The sequence below is a fragment of the Hippocampus guttulatus genome, chromosome 17 (genome assembly GCF_054856545.1).
Source record: "Hippocampus guttulatus isolate MCC_2025c chromosome 17, RoL_Hgut_1.0, whole genome shotgun sequence".
NCBI classification, from domain to species: Eukaryota; Metazoa; Chordata; class Actinopteri; order Syngnathiformes; family Syngnathidae; genus Hippocampus; species Hippocampus guttulatus.
The window spans coordinates 3172626-3187268 of record NC_141277.1 but is presented as its reverse complement, the minus strand read 5'-3'; the positions used below and the strand labels follow the sequence as shown (position 1 = coordinate 3187268).

The window sequence follows — 14643 nt, the reverse complement described above, 5'->3', positions numbered from 1 at the left end:
CGTCCATTTTTTTTAAATGCAACATCAAAAATGGCAACTTGCATTTTCATCTTTATATATATATATATATATATATATATATATATATATATATATATATATATATATACACACACACACACATACAGTATATAATTATTGATGCTGGAGTCAGAAGGCGCATACACATTTTAATTATTTTTAAAATGTAAAAGCAACATTGAACATGTCCCATTCGAGATAGGTCCAAGCTGGCTAATAAAGAACGTCCATGATTAAAATGTGGAGTTGCATGATAAACGTCTTTTTTTTTCTCTCTCTCTCTCCGTGTTGAGGTCAGCCAAGTGGAGCTTTAAAGAGTCCTGGTCCAAAGCACCAAGTAATCAGTCCTTCTTTTATAATTTTCACATCCCTCCCAAATATTACATCAGCAAAAGAGGATGATGACTCGGCAAAAAAGCGAGAGCACAGCAGTTCACGTCGCGGCCTCCCAGAGTGCATCCACACATCCTGATTGTCAGCGCTCGCAACAAATGGCTTTAAAAAAGGTGCAATTTTCTCATTTTTTCCATAACACTCTTGTGTTTTTATTTATTCTTTTTTTTTTACTCTTAGTCAAAGCAGGATTTCCCAAAGAGACTTGTGGGCCCAAAGTGGCTCAAGGGCCAATTCTTTTTTTGGCGAGGGTTTAATCAATTTCCAGCATGGAATACCATTGCATATTAACACATTGAATGTCGTTTATTTTGAAGGCAACCCGAAATGAGGACTGCACAAATGTGAGGCCCGGGACCAAAAACTGATTGAGACATTTTTGGGGGGGGGTCCTTCAAAAACAACCCAATAAGAGTAAAAAAGGGAAGGCATTTACTGTTCACTGAATCATTAAAGTGTTACAAATAGGTCAAGAATAGCCTACAGATTAAACACAGGGTGGCCCAAACTGAGGATTGGGGGCCCAAAATGAATTAAAAACTCTGTATGAAAACTATCCTAACATGTACGTAGGTGCTATTCAATGTTCAGTTTCTGAAAGGTATACATGTCAATGGTATGGTAATTTGCATTCCCCGGGAAGAAGCACGTCTTGAGCGGTTTGGGAAATCCTGCTGGAAATCGCTCTAAAGTGCTGGTTCAAGGACATATACATACACATTCAAATATTTTAGTGCATTTTTTCCCCTCCAAAGTCTGTTGAAGGTTCAAATGCACCACTGGGGAGTTATTCGACGTATATTCCCTGCGCCCTCTCCTCGCTGTACACAAAAACATTCACCCCCCCCCCCAAAAAAAAGGCCCAACCAAGTGTTTGCTGCGACGAGAAAAGAAGAATACGAAGAATAGAAGCCAGCCTGCTGCAACACTTCACAGTCTTGTGTTGAAAGTAGCGTTAATACACGGTGCATAAAAGGTCAGAGAGGTTTCATCGGGTTTGCTTTGAATGGCATGCGTTTGGATGGTACAAGCGCTCCCTCGTTTTGCATAACGTTTTTTTTTTGAAGCCTTATACCGGCCGCCCTTTTGTTTTACGTTAACGATGAATGAGTGATTTTGAAGTCATCAGAAAGGGAGAAGGAGGAAAATGAGCACTTGAGTGGATCGGAAAAATCTTTCAGGGCTTTTTTTTCTCTTTTAGTTAGTTCAAAGTTTGCCGGGACATTCTTGGATTATCGTGAAAATCAAAGTGAGGAAATGTGATTTTAAAAAGGTATTTGTTTTTCTTAAAGGGTGCTCTCGACTGGATGCCACTAAACAATACACGCATGAATGTGGGTTATTACTTTGCTCAGGTTTCAAGACAAAGTCAAAATAATTTCCATTATTCTAACAAAATTTGGAAATGTAGACATTTTTGGAATTTTTCTGTATTTACACCAGGGATGGACAACTAGGACCACACACTTTCTAACCAGATTTAAATATGGACAAAAAAAAAAAACAGGATCACAAATTATTATATTGGGTAAAAAAAACATTTTAGAGATCAGGTTTACCACAAGTACAGCTTTAGTTTAAGAAAAAAAAAGTTAAAATAAAGGGGAAAAAAATTGCATTTAATTCAGTCATACAGTCTTGGTCTACATCATTGACGCCCACACAGTCACAGTCTAAGGCACAGCTTGACACCCCTTTACCACAGTGTAGCATTTCCAAATCTTGTTTTTTTTCCCCCATACATCATCTTATTTTGTTTGATCGTCCACTAGAATAATGGGCGGTGTACAAAACCGCACTGAACTAATAGATGACTCCCCATTTTCAATTTCTGGAGGCCATACTCGATTAAAAAAAAAAAAAAAAAAAAAAAAAAGATTAATCATTGCAATTATTAATTGCCTATTCCCAGTGAACTCGAGTATTTCCTCAAACAGTGGCCAAGGGTGTTAATTTACTTCAGGGTTTCAAAAGAAATGGATCAATGGAGTCCTGTTTTCTTTTACGGAATGTGACGGGGTGCCAAGACAACGAAACAAACTGTTAGGTACCTTTCAGAGCCCTAACAGAGGCAGATCCTTTTACCCTGCCCAAATCAGCAAGCATTTTCCCACCTTTTTTTTCCCTCTGTTGGTGCAGTTCTTACAGAAGAGTGACAGAACAAAAAGTCCTAGAATATGAGGGCATGAAGAAGACCCAGCAATTTTTTTTTTTGCATTTTGAGGTAGTAGCAGAGCTGTAACAGGCGAGACACGCACTAATGTGTAAAAAAAAAAAAAAACTTTTACACTGCCCGAGACAGCCAACTTTCTTCTGCCCGTTTTCTTTTTTTCGCCCCCATTTGAAATTCAGTATGAACAGAATTGGCCAGGGGGTCCAGAACCAGACAATTTTGCTCCAATGGAGGTAGTATCAGATCAATAATCGCTAAGGTGGGATGGAACCTGCATTAAAAGTCTTTCTACGGTTTTATGGAACCAGTCAAAGTCTTTGATCGATTTCTTTGTTCAGTATGACCGTAATTGACATGGACTAAGATAAACTGGCAATTTTGCGGCTTTGGAGGTAGTGACACAGGCCTTACGGCGTGTTACCGTAAGGCGTGTCTGTAAAGCCCTAGTTATGCTGCCTGTAAAATATGGATTTTTAAAAATCTCCATTTCTTTGCTCAGTATGAAAGTAACCGGCATGGAATGAGGACGCGGAAGTCAATCTTGCAATTTTCCGCTTTTGGAGGTAGTAGAGCCATAGTGGAGGGGAGAAGCTGTTCCTGTGTTACAAGCGCCTTTAACACCGCATGTAAAAGCCAGCTCTTGTCCTTTTTCATGTTTCGGGTGGGTACAAAACCAAGTCTGGGTCTGGAATATTCCACCATCAGAGGTAGTATGAGATTCCTAAGGGCAGCTGAGATCGCCATGAAGAGCAGTCCCTTTTTTTTCGCCTTGTTTCTGTTGCTTCTCAGTATGAATGGAATCAACCACGAGGGGGTCAAAGTCAACCGAGCAATTTTCCACCTTTGGAGGTAGTTTCAGCCATTAACAACCCATGTTAAAAGCTTCAATTTGTCCGCCTTTGTGTTGCTGTTCTGTAAAAACGGCACCAACATCGAATGTAAAGGGGTGACGACGTTGGCCTGAAAATATTCTTGCTTCAGAGATGGCGCCTGTGTATTTTTCCATCTCTTTGTTTGGTCTGGAACTTGGAACAGAGGGAGTTGGGGGTATATCCAGTAGTAAGCCATAAGCGAGGCAGAAAGTCAACTGCCTACAAGAGAAAACATCACGCCAGATTCTGGCACTGATATCATTACGTTTGAGGGTTGCTGTATTAGAGGGGTGGGGGCGGCAATCGGGGCAATATCCCACCTTTGCTGGGTTCTGCGGAAAAAGGAAGATAAATACTGGTTCTTCTGCTGTGTGACCGTTTTGTGGGGTGTGAAAGAGGCTATTGACACAACGGCGGGAACACAGTGGCCAGCCAGGTTATTGTTGGTGCGCAGCTGTTAAAATCGTTTTTGGGGGGGATTTTTTTTTTTTTAAGGAGCATGTGCACCCGGTGACTGAATTACTTTAGAGGGGAGGCCATTATTTGAGGAAATTTTCAGCCGCATGTCAAACTACGCTATGGCAGAAAAGGTCATTTATTTCAGTAGTTCAAGAGATAAAGGGAAGCTCATGTAGATTAAATAAACCCATCGATAATGTGATATTTGTCAGAATGCCATCTCATTTCCAACAACAAAAATAATTTCAATTGTTTATTTCAATATTCTAATCGCATGAAATATTGATTTTTTTTGTTAGCTGTAAGCTATATGAAAGCTGAATGGCATTCTAATCAGGAATTTCACATTTTCAATTGAATTACAGTTTTGAAATAACTTTTTCCAAGGTATTCAAATTTATTGAATGCACTTTTATGTGTTAAAGGAGAAGCACCTCGCTCAAATTTTATCAGGTGTGGGGGAAAAAAGGCTGACGTTTACCCCTATTGGAAGACCGTTCAGGAGCATTTGCTAAAAGCAGAGCTAACGTTTACATTCATCCGAGCCTCTCAGCCATTCTAGTCTATGCTAGCCCTGTTGTGACATGTAAATGAGAAGAGAAAAAAAACCCCCGAAGACACTGTAAACATTTACATTACTACCAATAGTGCAATTACAACCCTGTACTGCCTGTGCAGGACCATCTTAAAGCTCGTCTCCTAATAACCTTTCAAATGGCACATCTTTTTGGAATAAACACAAACATATTTGTGGGATTACAATTGTTTTTGCATCGGGGGAAATATCAGTGTTGTTTTTCAAACACTTATTCCTCTGTTAATTTTTTTTGCGGGGAGGGGGGGGGATAAATGATAATTTCACACAAAACGGGGACATGAAGCACAACAGTCGAGAGTTAGACAGCTTAGAAATAGAAAACTGCACGCGTAAAACAAATAATAGCGCTTAAATTCTGATATTGCCCTCCTTAATAAAAACAAAAAAACAAAAAACATTTTCATTCCAGCGGGCCAGCATTTTCAGTCTGGGATTCAGTCACATCTTTCTGAAAATGATTGAAGTCTTTTAGAGTGCAAATGCGCTAAGCTAGTTGCATCATCGATAATCAACCCAGCCTTAGCCACACAATAGGATGGAAGGAGGACCATGTGGATGTGAAGGTAAAACAGGGCTTTGCTCGGAAAATCGTCTCACAACCCGTCGGGGCGGGTCGGCGGCACGCGCCGTCGATTGTGTCAAACACGAGCCACATTCGGGTCACACCCGAGTGACAACACAGAACGCGCCGAGGTCAGAGCTTGTACGAAAATACAATTAAAAATTATCCCGAAAGACTCATTCTTATTGACGACACTTGCAGTTCTCGAGAGATCGGTTGTTAATCATCCATCCTTAGTACTCGTGCATGCAATTGACATTTAGTGCATGGTCTTTTTACCCCAAGACAAGATTATTTTACTACAAAAAGCATTTTTGCGGTGCGTGGGTATTTTCCTTTTTTTTTCATTGCGTTGTCTAGCATTTATACTGTATGTATTCACTGTGTGTGTGTGTGTGTGTGTGTGTGTTTGTGTGTGTGGTCAGGAAGCGCGGTCCATAAGCAGGCGTAGTCATCGTCACATTGATAAACAAACCAGAAATGCATGGTTGTATCCCACAGGGCATCACCCAATGATGATAATGTAGCATATAAGAGTTTCAATAAAGTGCGGTAAACGTCATTCAATTTGAAGGAAGAGATATCATTTTTGCCCCTCGATCAGGTGCTGTTCACAGCGCGTAAAAATTTCACCTTGATCAGAATAGAAGCGTGAACCGTGCCTCCCTCTCAGAAAAGTTGGAAAATTTCAGACTATGAAGTCAAGTTTCAATTTTTGGCCCACAATGAGATCCAAATAAAATTGTGACCTGTGTTGTGAATGATATACAAAAATATATATCTCAGAAATGTGAGAAGTATTGTTCGAAGTACAAAACTTGAAAATGGTCCAAGGAAACTTGTAATCAATGTTTTCCGCATGAAAAATAGTGGAAACAGAAAAATATGATTAAACCATTTCGGCCAAAGTTGAGATCAATTACTCTGACTCGTATGCAAAATTCGACTAAAACACAACATGAGCTGTGTTGTGAGCACAACAACCCAACAAATGAAAACGTCTAATGGAGACAAGCGCAACAATTGGCCAACGTTGAGCTCTCAAGTACTGTTAGCAACATACGAAATATTAACAACATACAAAATGTTAACACAATTAAAAATGGGACAATTTTTGCACCCAAAAAATAATGCAAACCGCTGAAACTGAAATGAATGAATGAAACGCTGCGCTCTCAAGCATTGCTAAAGACGCACATTTTTTTATGTGATCTGAATAAAATTGTGGAAAACTGCAAAATTTCAATGTGGGCCAAATCAATGCGTGTTCTGCGCACAAAACTCTCCCAGCTTTTTGGCCCATGTTGAAATTTTTAATGTGAGATGAAAACAATTATAACAAAAATATTTGTACTAGAAATCCAATGTAAGAAGTAGTAAAATATGTTCTGCCCTTGAGAAGAACATTTGATGGTGTGGGTATATCACTTCTAGCTATTAAACAATTTCTTGCTTGTTTGGAGAAACAAAAATCTCTCAAGCTCTGGCAAGAGAGGCGCTTTTTGTTTACCGGTCACGTTATTATTTGTCAAGGTGAAATTCTGAGGAATACATGAAAGGCTTGGAAGAGTGACTTATTTTGATGCCTGCGTCTGCTCGGAGCGCTTTTTTGTACGTCAACAATGGGGTCGCTGCACAAAAGTGCCTCTGTGCGTGTACACATGTGGCAAATTCCCCTGGTGTACGATCACAAGCTTTTTGCACCGCCGAGGAAGCACAGAAAAAGAAGAAACACGGCAGAGGAGAACAAGCAAAAGGTTAAGCGGAACTTCACGACACGTTGCGAGACGACGTTCACTGTCCGTTCACTCTCAGACCTTGTCCGAAAGCTTCTTGCTCAGTTGGCGCGTCGCCACAAGCGGACGCCTCGCTGCCGTTGGAGATCAAATTGGCGGACGCGTCGACGGCCTCCAAGCCGGCGTCCTCCTCATCTTCCTCGTGCTCTTCCTGGACCCCTCCGCCTTCCGCCTCGGAAGCCGCCGCCGCCGCCGAGCCCGGGCTGCCGTCGGCCAGCGTGGCATGAGTCCTCAGGGGGTCCTTGCGCTCGGGATACAGCCTCTGCTCGAAGCTCTTGAAGTCGGCCTCGAAGGGGAGCGCCACCTGTGGCGGGTTGGCGCCCAGGTTGAGGCTCACGGGCACTGGGGCGGCGGCGGCGCCCATAGCCATGCCGGCGCGGTACACCTCCATGCCGTCGGGCAGCATAGACTTAATTTTGGGCAGCCAGCGCTTGCGGACGCGCCGCGCATTGGTGCACATGTCAGCAGCAATCACATTCATTTCGCTCTCCTTGAAGTTAGGGTTGAAGTTTTGACAGTAGACTGCAACACACAAAAAGATCCAATCACATGCTCGTCGTTGCACCATGTGAATATTTCCACACTGATGATTGGATATTTTTTTTTTGTTAGTTTATACAATACAAAAGGCATTATTCTGTTTTAATTGCATCGGTAAATATTTACTGTACATTGAATTCATTAAAGACCAAAAACCTAACCATGTTATAATTATGTTGATATAAGTAAATATAAGTATGTATGTAAATGTAAATATTTCTAAATATATGACACATCCACGACCCTTGGGAGGATAAGTGGTTCAGATAACTCATTTAAATGTGTAGCATACATTTAAACGAATTGATGACTGTATAATAACCCTAATATTTCTTATCTGATAATAATCCGTATGATTAAGACAGTGAATAGAAGTATTACATTTTTATTTCCTTAAAAAGGTCAGATGACATTTATGAATGCAACCTTTCATAATATATTTACTAAGCTTTTCACATGAATTCATGCTTCTAATCACTTTCATTCGATTGACTTCAGATGAGGGCAACGTGCATTAGCACAGCCAGTGTTTGAGAACGTGACACAAATCTAGCCAAGTTCACGTGTGAAATGGATGTGCGAGGGCTACATTTTTGTCGCAAAGACTCACGTTTGACAGCGTTGAGGACCCTGCTGTCCAGGGGTTTCCTGCTCGGGTCACTGGTGGACGAGCGGATACCAGTCCCGCAGCTGTTCGCTAAAGTGTTTCTGCAATGCACCACAGTCGCCACCACGGGGCAGGGTCCGACACACAGTGACAAGTCAGTCCAAACAGCATTGAACAACATGGACACAGATGGAGTGTCAACGTGCTTTTTTTTTCTGTGCCCAAGTGTGACTTTGACAAGACAAAAGAAATGATCACAACGCAGTCTTACCGATCAAAGAATGTCGCTAACAGACGCCGCAGCAAGACTTTGTGTTTGATTCCGGCGCAAAGATGACAATTCATCAGCTGACCTCGAGTCATGAACACCTGCGTGCCTGGGTGATGAGGAAGAAAAATGTCATTTCATCACACATTTGGTTTTCTCTTATGGGTATTGTGTCGAGCGCTTCTGCTGTCTGAGGTGCAATTCATTGTGTTGGATTTACTGCTAGATGTAATACAAAATAAATTTCTTTAGAAAATGCATGCAAAATGCAGAGCCTCTCAAAAATAAACAATAAACACCAGCCTAGTTATGAAAAGAATTTCAGAATTTTCGCTGACGAGAAGCAGCAGTAAATAAGGATGCAGACTGCTTACAAGAGCTTCTCACACCAGCCACACAGCTAGCATATACATATATGTCGCAGTGCCTACCAACAACCAGTTCCAGCTTCTCCCCGGGGTCTCCCTCGGTGTAGAGCTTGGGGTGACATCGGTAGCCAATCTGGCTGATGAGGCTGGCGGGTAGAGCCACCAGGTCCCGACGGATCAGTACACAGTTGCGGTTCTCCAAGGCCAGTGGCACGGCCGCCATCTCGGGCTTGTCCGGCACTGAGGAAGAGTGACAGGGGAGTTTAAACTTTGACAATACTGTACTGCTGCTTTTCCAAGAAATGTTAAATAATGCAATAAAAACATGTGTGTTTGAGCAGCGAACACTGCGCGCCACAAAAAAAAATCTCTGAGCTTTGCGGTGATGTCGACCTCCAGCCTTTCTGCAAGTCATGCTCAATTTTTCTTTGAAATTTGGCGAGACATCAAATACATTTTCTGCATCGGGCACGGGCCAAAGTCAGCGGGAGAAAAAAAAAATACTGCACTTAGCCAAAGCCCACACACACTGTATACTAATGAATGTGTCTTATTAGCCACTGATGGATGACGCACTAGCCGAGTCTCCGGGACATACAGTGAGACTAACTGGTGCTTAAACAGGGCTTAAAGTGGAGAACAAACTGCTAGAAACTTTTGGCCAGCAAAGAGCAGCAACCAGACCGGTAGCTAAAAGAGACAAATATAACGCTATCATGTCACTCTCAGGCTTCAGAATTGTTAATAATATTTAACTTACGCAACTTAAACCTTGTTAATGGCAGTCAACAAACAGCTAAACTGTTTTAAACAGAACTAAAGGTGGTTTTCAAATAGCTAGCAGTGGATTAAAGACCGTTAACAGTGGCTATCAAACAGTTAAGAGACTACTTGCAACGGCCGGGTTGATAATGGAGGTCATATAATTCTAACACGTTTACAGTCTCAAGATTCAACACAGTGGACAACAGCTAGCAGACAGCTCACACTATCTTAAATCTAGCAGCTAGCTGAAAGCTAACAGGTTGTATCATAAGTTGCACACAATTCGGATCTAAAAGCGGACGTTCCAAAATCTCCTCAAGGTCATCAGAAAATAATCACGACTGGATCTTTTCGGGGGGATGGATTTTTATCCCACAGTGTACGATAAACCTGGTTGATGACCACTAAAAAAGGGGGTAACAATACTCACTGCCATAGGGGTTGCCTGGACGTGCATAGAGGTGACTGAAGCTGTCCTCCACCATTCCGTCATAGGGCTCTTCCTCAAACTCCTCATCCTCATTCTGGTACGACGTGGGACTGTCGGTGGTGGGTAAACTGGATTCGCCGGGACTTGAACGCTCACCCGTTGCTCCGCCCCCTGCCCCACCTCCCCCGGCACCCAGAAGGTGGTAAGGAGGTACACCGGGGATGGTGGTGCCTCCGGCTGTGGTGTAGAAGAGCGAACTGGCCCTTGCCAGCCGACTGCCCAGCTCAGAGGAGGAGATTTTGCCTTGCGTGGTTACGATGCTGAGGGGCGTGGGCTCGCCACCTTCTAGCTTAATCTTACGGGGCGGCATAAGAAGGGACGGGGACCAGCCGGGGTTCGCCAAGAGAGTGGCGACCGCCAGGCCGTTGCCATTGTTGCACGGACTCTGTGGCTCCGAGCCCGTCTCCTCCAAGGTGCCGGCCGTCTGTGAATCGCAGTGCGGTGAGTTGGCCTTGAACATCAGGTCCATGCCGCGCTCCACGATGTGCTGGATCTGCAGGTAGCCCGCCGTGTACATGACCACCAGCTGCTCACTCGCCGCCATGGTCAGCTTACCCGTATAGCAGAAGGAGAGGATCTGCTCAAAGCATGCCGGCGTGACTGAGGAGGGCAACTCGAACTGGGTCTTGGTGGACGTGCTGAAGAGGTCGCGAAAGTACAGGCTGCTGGCGGCCAGCACTGCCCGGTGGGCTTTGAAGGCCTGGCCTGCAATTAAGAAACAATATAGAGGACGAGACCATCAGGCCGTCTGATTGGATCCAAATTCAGCCACAATGATATAACCCAAAAGGGGCAGAAAAAAGAAAAAAAAATCAAGAAATAAGATTACGAGAATTTTGTAATAAACATGGATTTTGTTTTTAAATAGTGGAAATATCATGGTTTTAAAAAAAGTTATAAAATTCCAGGATATTTTTTTTTTGGTTTAAATAAAGAATGAAATGAGGAGGGGACTCAATAACGCGAGAATGAAAAAACGTGTGACTGAGGCAATACTGTGCAGATATGCTATGAAATCACACAGCTCGATTGCAGTCTCACAGAGAAGTTTAAAAACAAATAAATAAAAAATAGCCCACCTTTGACCAGGATGGAGACATCGCAGTAGTGCCCCAACAAACGCTGCTCATTCAGTGAGCCCAGCACCGTGGCTCCAAAATTCGGGATCTCCACGTGGAGCAGCTGCGACATATTTGGACCAGGAGACTTCTGCTATGGACCGCAGAACGCGCCAGTGAGGGGAGCAATCTGTAAACAAACAAAAAGAAAAATAAGGAGCACCGCAGTGAACCGGCGACTCGTCAAGGCGTGTATGTACTCCGCCTCTCGCCCAAAGTCGGCCCCACTCGGCTTCAGCTCACCCCGCCGCTGCCCTCAGGAGGGCAAGCTCTCAAGAAAATGGATGGATGTCCAAGAAGGACGAGGTACAGACAAAAGCGCTGTGAGAGGGAGCGGTCGATGCCAACGGGTTTGAGAGTGGCGAGGCCACAAGCGACAAAAGGAGGGCTGAAGTCAGTCCACTAAATATAAACACAGTCGAGCCGTGTGTATATGAGGCCAATGTCAAATGCGTGACTGTATATGACACTTGGACTCCGAGACAGCGTGGCCTCATTCCACGGGCTGCCCGTCATGGCCACAGCGCACGGCATCGGGAGTGTACATTCATGGTCAATTTCCCAGTGGAAGTATTGGAAGTTGGGAATTGACCGATTCCAGGGTGACACTTTTGCCATGGCCCCCCCATTTCCAAACAAGAAGCTATGTTACGGTTCGTACAGTAGAGCAGTAATTGGTGTCAAGGAGGTATGCTCAAGTGATACATCTCAACAGAGAGGGGAACTTCCTTTGCATGTCACTAAGGAGCTATGTTTATTTAGCCTGGGTTCTTAGTCTAAGTTGCAGAGTTCTCGCCGCATGTGCATGCATGCCCCCCGCCCCCAAATCAAACAATCTGGAAGCCATTTATTTATAAAATGTGTTTTGAAATGACATAAAACGGTTTTGAGATTGTAATTGGTGGTATATTGATAGTTCAAACCACATCTGTCAAAGTCAAAAGCCCCGGGGGGGCAGATGCGGCCTGGGACCGGCAAATAATTTTTTTCTGTAGCCCGCTTAAAGCAAATCGTGCATCGACTTCATGTTCCTTCCTGAACAACTCGACCCATAACAAATTGCCTTTACTTTTAGTAATTGTAACATAAATTCACCAAATAATTCTCCTTCTGAGTTTCAAAACTGGTTAGCCATCAATTTGTTGCGTATGTGTCATATGAGGCAATTCTGTATTTCACACATGAAAACAAGTTTTGCATTTGCTGCTTTAAACTATCAATAAAGGCAACTGATCTTTGGTGTCACACGGGACCAAGATTAAAAATTTGAAAGATGCCGAGGTGTTTTTCCATCAAGCGATCACCACAGTTTGTGCTTGGACACTTACCCGACTTGACCAGATGTCTACCGTAAATTACGTCATCACTATATATCTGACCATGGTACACAGTGGGTAGTTTTACGCAACTTGAGGCAAAGGTTTCCCCAAATGGATCACGTTTCGATCAGATTTATTCCATTACGTCTTGTCAGCTACGTGAACGGCTTCGAATTTTACAAGGTGGAGTATGGGCTGTTCGACTTCTGTGTATCCACTTTTATATGAATCTACAGCTCCTTTTCTGGCATGTTGCCCACGCATGTCCTCGCCAGTCTTTCCCCACATGAACTTTGAATCCCCCCCACCGCCCCGCCACACATGCATAATCACAGACATATACAGTATATACACATAGGTGTGCGTGTGTGTATATGTATGCATATATATATACACATATATATATGTGTGTGTGTTATATATATATATATATATACATATACACACACACACACACACATATCTACACAAACATATCTACACATTCATACCAGTTTCATTATTGAGCAATGCTGCAGAGCAGTTTCCAGGAATACAAAGTAAAAAAAAAATGTCACCGCCTCTCTCACGTACTCCCTTCTCTTTCCCACTTCATGCACACATACACGCATGCACTCTGCCTTACTTACATAAAAGTATGCACGCCTAAACGAGCACACACACGCAGTCTCTCACAGTGCAGGCTGCATAGGGAAATGAGTGTGTATTCTGGCACGTAAGCGCCAACTCACCTGGGGAAAGCAGCACATAACAGTGTCATGCACTAATGCGGAGAAATGTGCTCAGACGGCCTTCGCGGGCGACGTGCAAAGAAAGCGGCGGCTTGGCGGACGGACTGCTTGGCGGCGGCGAGGTCCCGAAAGCGCAGTTTGACGTGCAACTCTTAGAGTGTCACCCCGACTACATCCCATTCAAAAAAAGACAGGGTCCCCGTTTGCTCTGCGCCATGACTGACTTTTCCGTCTCCTATCCGTCTTCTATGTCGGTATTCCATTCTGTGCTGTAAAGACTCTCCCTGCCTGCCTGTCAAGATCTTTCTGCTGTTCTCCCATCTCTCCGTCCTCCTCCCTGGGCTGAGATTCAACAAGTGCCAGTGCAGAAAGAGAGACAGTGAGAATGTGTGATATACAGAGGGAGAGAGAGGGGAAAGAGAGGGAAGGAGAGAAAGGGAGAGAGCGCGAGAGAGAGAGCAGTGTGGATCAATGATGAAAGGAGTGGGAGGCTCACTTGTGTTTGCGTGTGTGTGTGTGTGTGTGTGTGCGCACGCGCCGGATCAATGCAGTATCTATACGTCGCAGGGAGTGGGAGGGAGAGAAAAAAAACAGGCTACAGTTACAGACGGAGTCAGAAAGTGGGCAGAGCTGAAGAGAGAGTCAAGATGGAGGGGGGTAGGGAGGGAGAGGGTGCAGAGGGAAGGTGGGGAGTCGCTGAGACAGACGGAGAAAGTCATTCGAGGACAGTACGAGCAGAGAAAGACAATTAGGTTGAGGCATGTAGCGCCGCTCGCCCTCTGGAAGAAGCGGCGTCGATCCGCATGGGATCGTTTGCACGACTGCTCATGCAAGGGGGGGCTATAAGTTACCGTGGCGTAGCTCCAGCCACAGTCCTTTCCTGTCAACAGTGAGAAAACCGAGCGCTCTTATCGTCATGGCAATCACGGTAGAGTGTTCCCATGACTTCAGAGTTTTCTTCGGTCCAGGACCATGATCGTAACTCAAAACACTCGTATCGCCAATCGAGCAATCAATCAACTTAACAGAATTCAAGACTGAAACCGTTTGTGCTGCATGATAATGGGCATTGTGCTGCTCTTTCTTGCATTCACAACGTGGCCACAAGAGGGCGGATTGATATACTGTGTCGGCATTTTTCGTGTAGAACACAGAAGACGGAGCTCGACCAACGTGAAGTTTTAGAGCAAGATTCATGATACAAGATTCAGTCGATGCTAATATGATTGTTCTCGGTTGAAGTTTTTTTTTAGCGCTGTCACCAACGTGAAATGGTTTGTGTCTGATCATGCTACATGCTACTGTAGACACAATTATGATTTTTTGGTTTTTTTTTTTTTGTCAGAAACAAGAAATGTTGTAGGCTTGTAACATGGTATCTGCTACCACAGTATGCAGGAGCTATGACAGAATAATTTACTGTCGAGATTATTATCATAATGTGGTAGTCTGAGATTAAGTTGATACTGTTTTGCTGTCAAAAACAAAAACAAAAGCAGTTTTAGCAAAGTATCATGCTATAGGCGGTCATGCCACAGGTATGAGCCAGTGAGTCCCGAACCA

At 43.8% G+C, this 14643-nt stretch overlaps 1 protein-coding gene across 2 annotated transcripts in view; it reads right to left on the bottom strand.

Annotated features, from left to right (window-relative positions):
• Nucleotides 1-157: 157 nt before the first annotated feature.
• nacc2 (NACC family member 2) overlaps nt 158-14643 on the bottom strand; it is a 33712-nt gene continuing 19226 nt past the window's right edge. Inside the window, exons 1-7 of one of the 2 annotated variants that reach the window (XM_086135137.1) lie at nt 13081-13650; nt 10992-11160; nt 9853-10617; nt 8721-8897; nt 8293-8398; nt 8025-8122; nt 158-7396 (exon numbers count right to left, since the gene is read on the bottom strand). In XM_086135137.1, coding sequence (XP_085991263.1) covers nt 6873-7396; nt 8025-8122; nt 8293-8398; nt 8721-8897; nt 9853-10617; nt 10992-11103 — 1782 coding nt within the window. In that variant the 5' untranslated portion in view covers nt 11104-11160; nt 13081-13650 and the 3' untranslated portion in view covers nt 158-6872. Of the gene's footprint in view, nt 7397-8024; nt 8123-8292; nt 8399-8720; nt 8898-9852; nt 10618-10991; nt 11161-13080; nt 13651-14643 lie in introns of those variants that run through there. The other variant, XM_086135136.1, reaches the window with a different exon arrangement.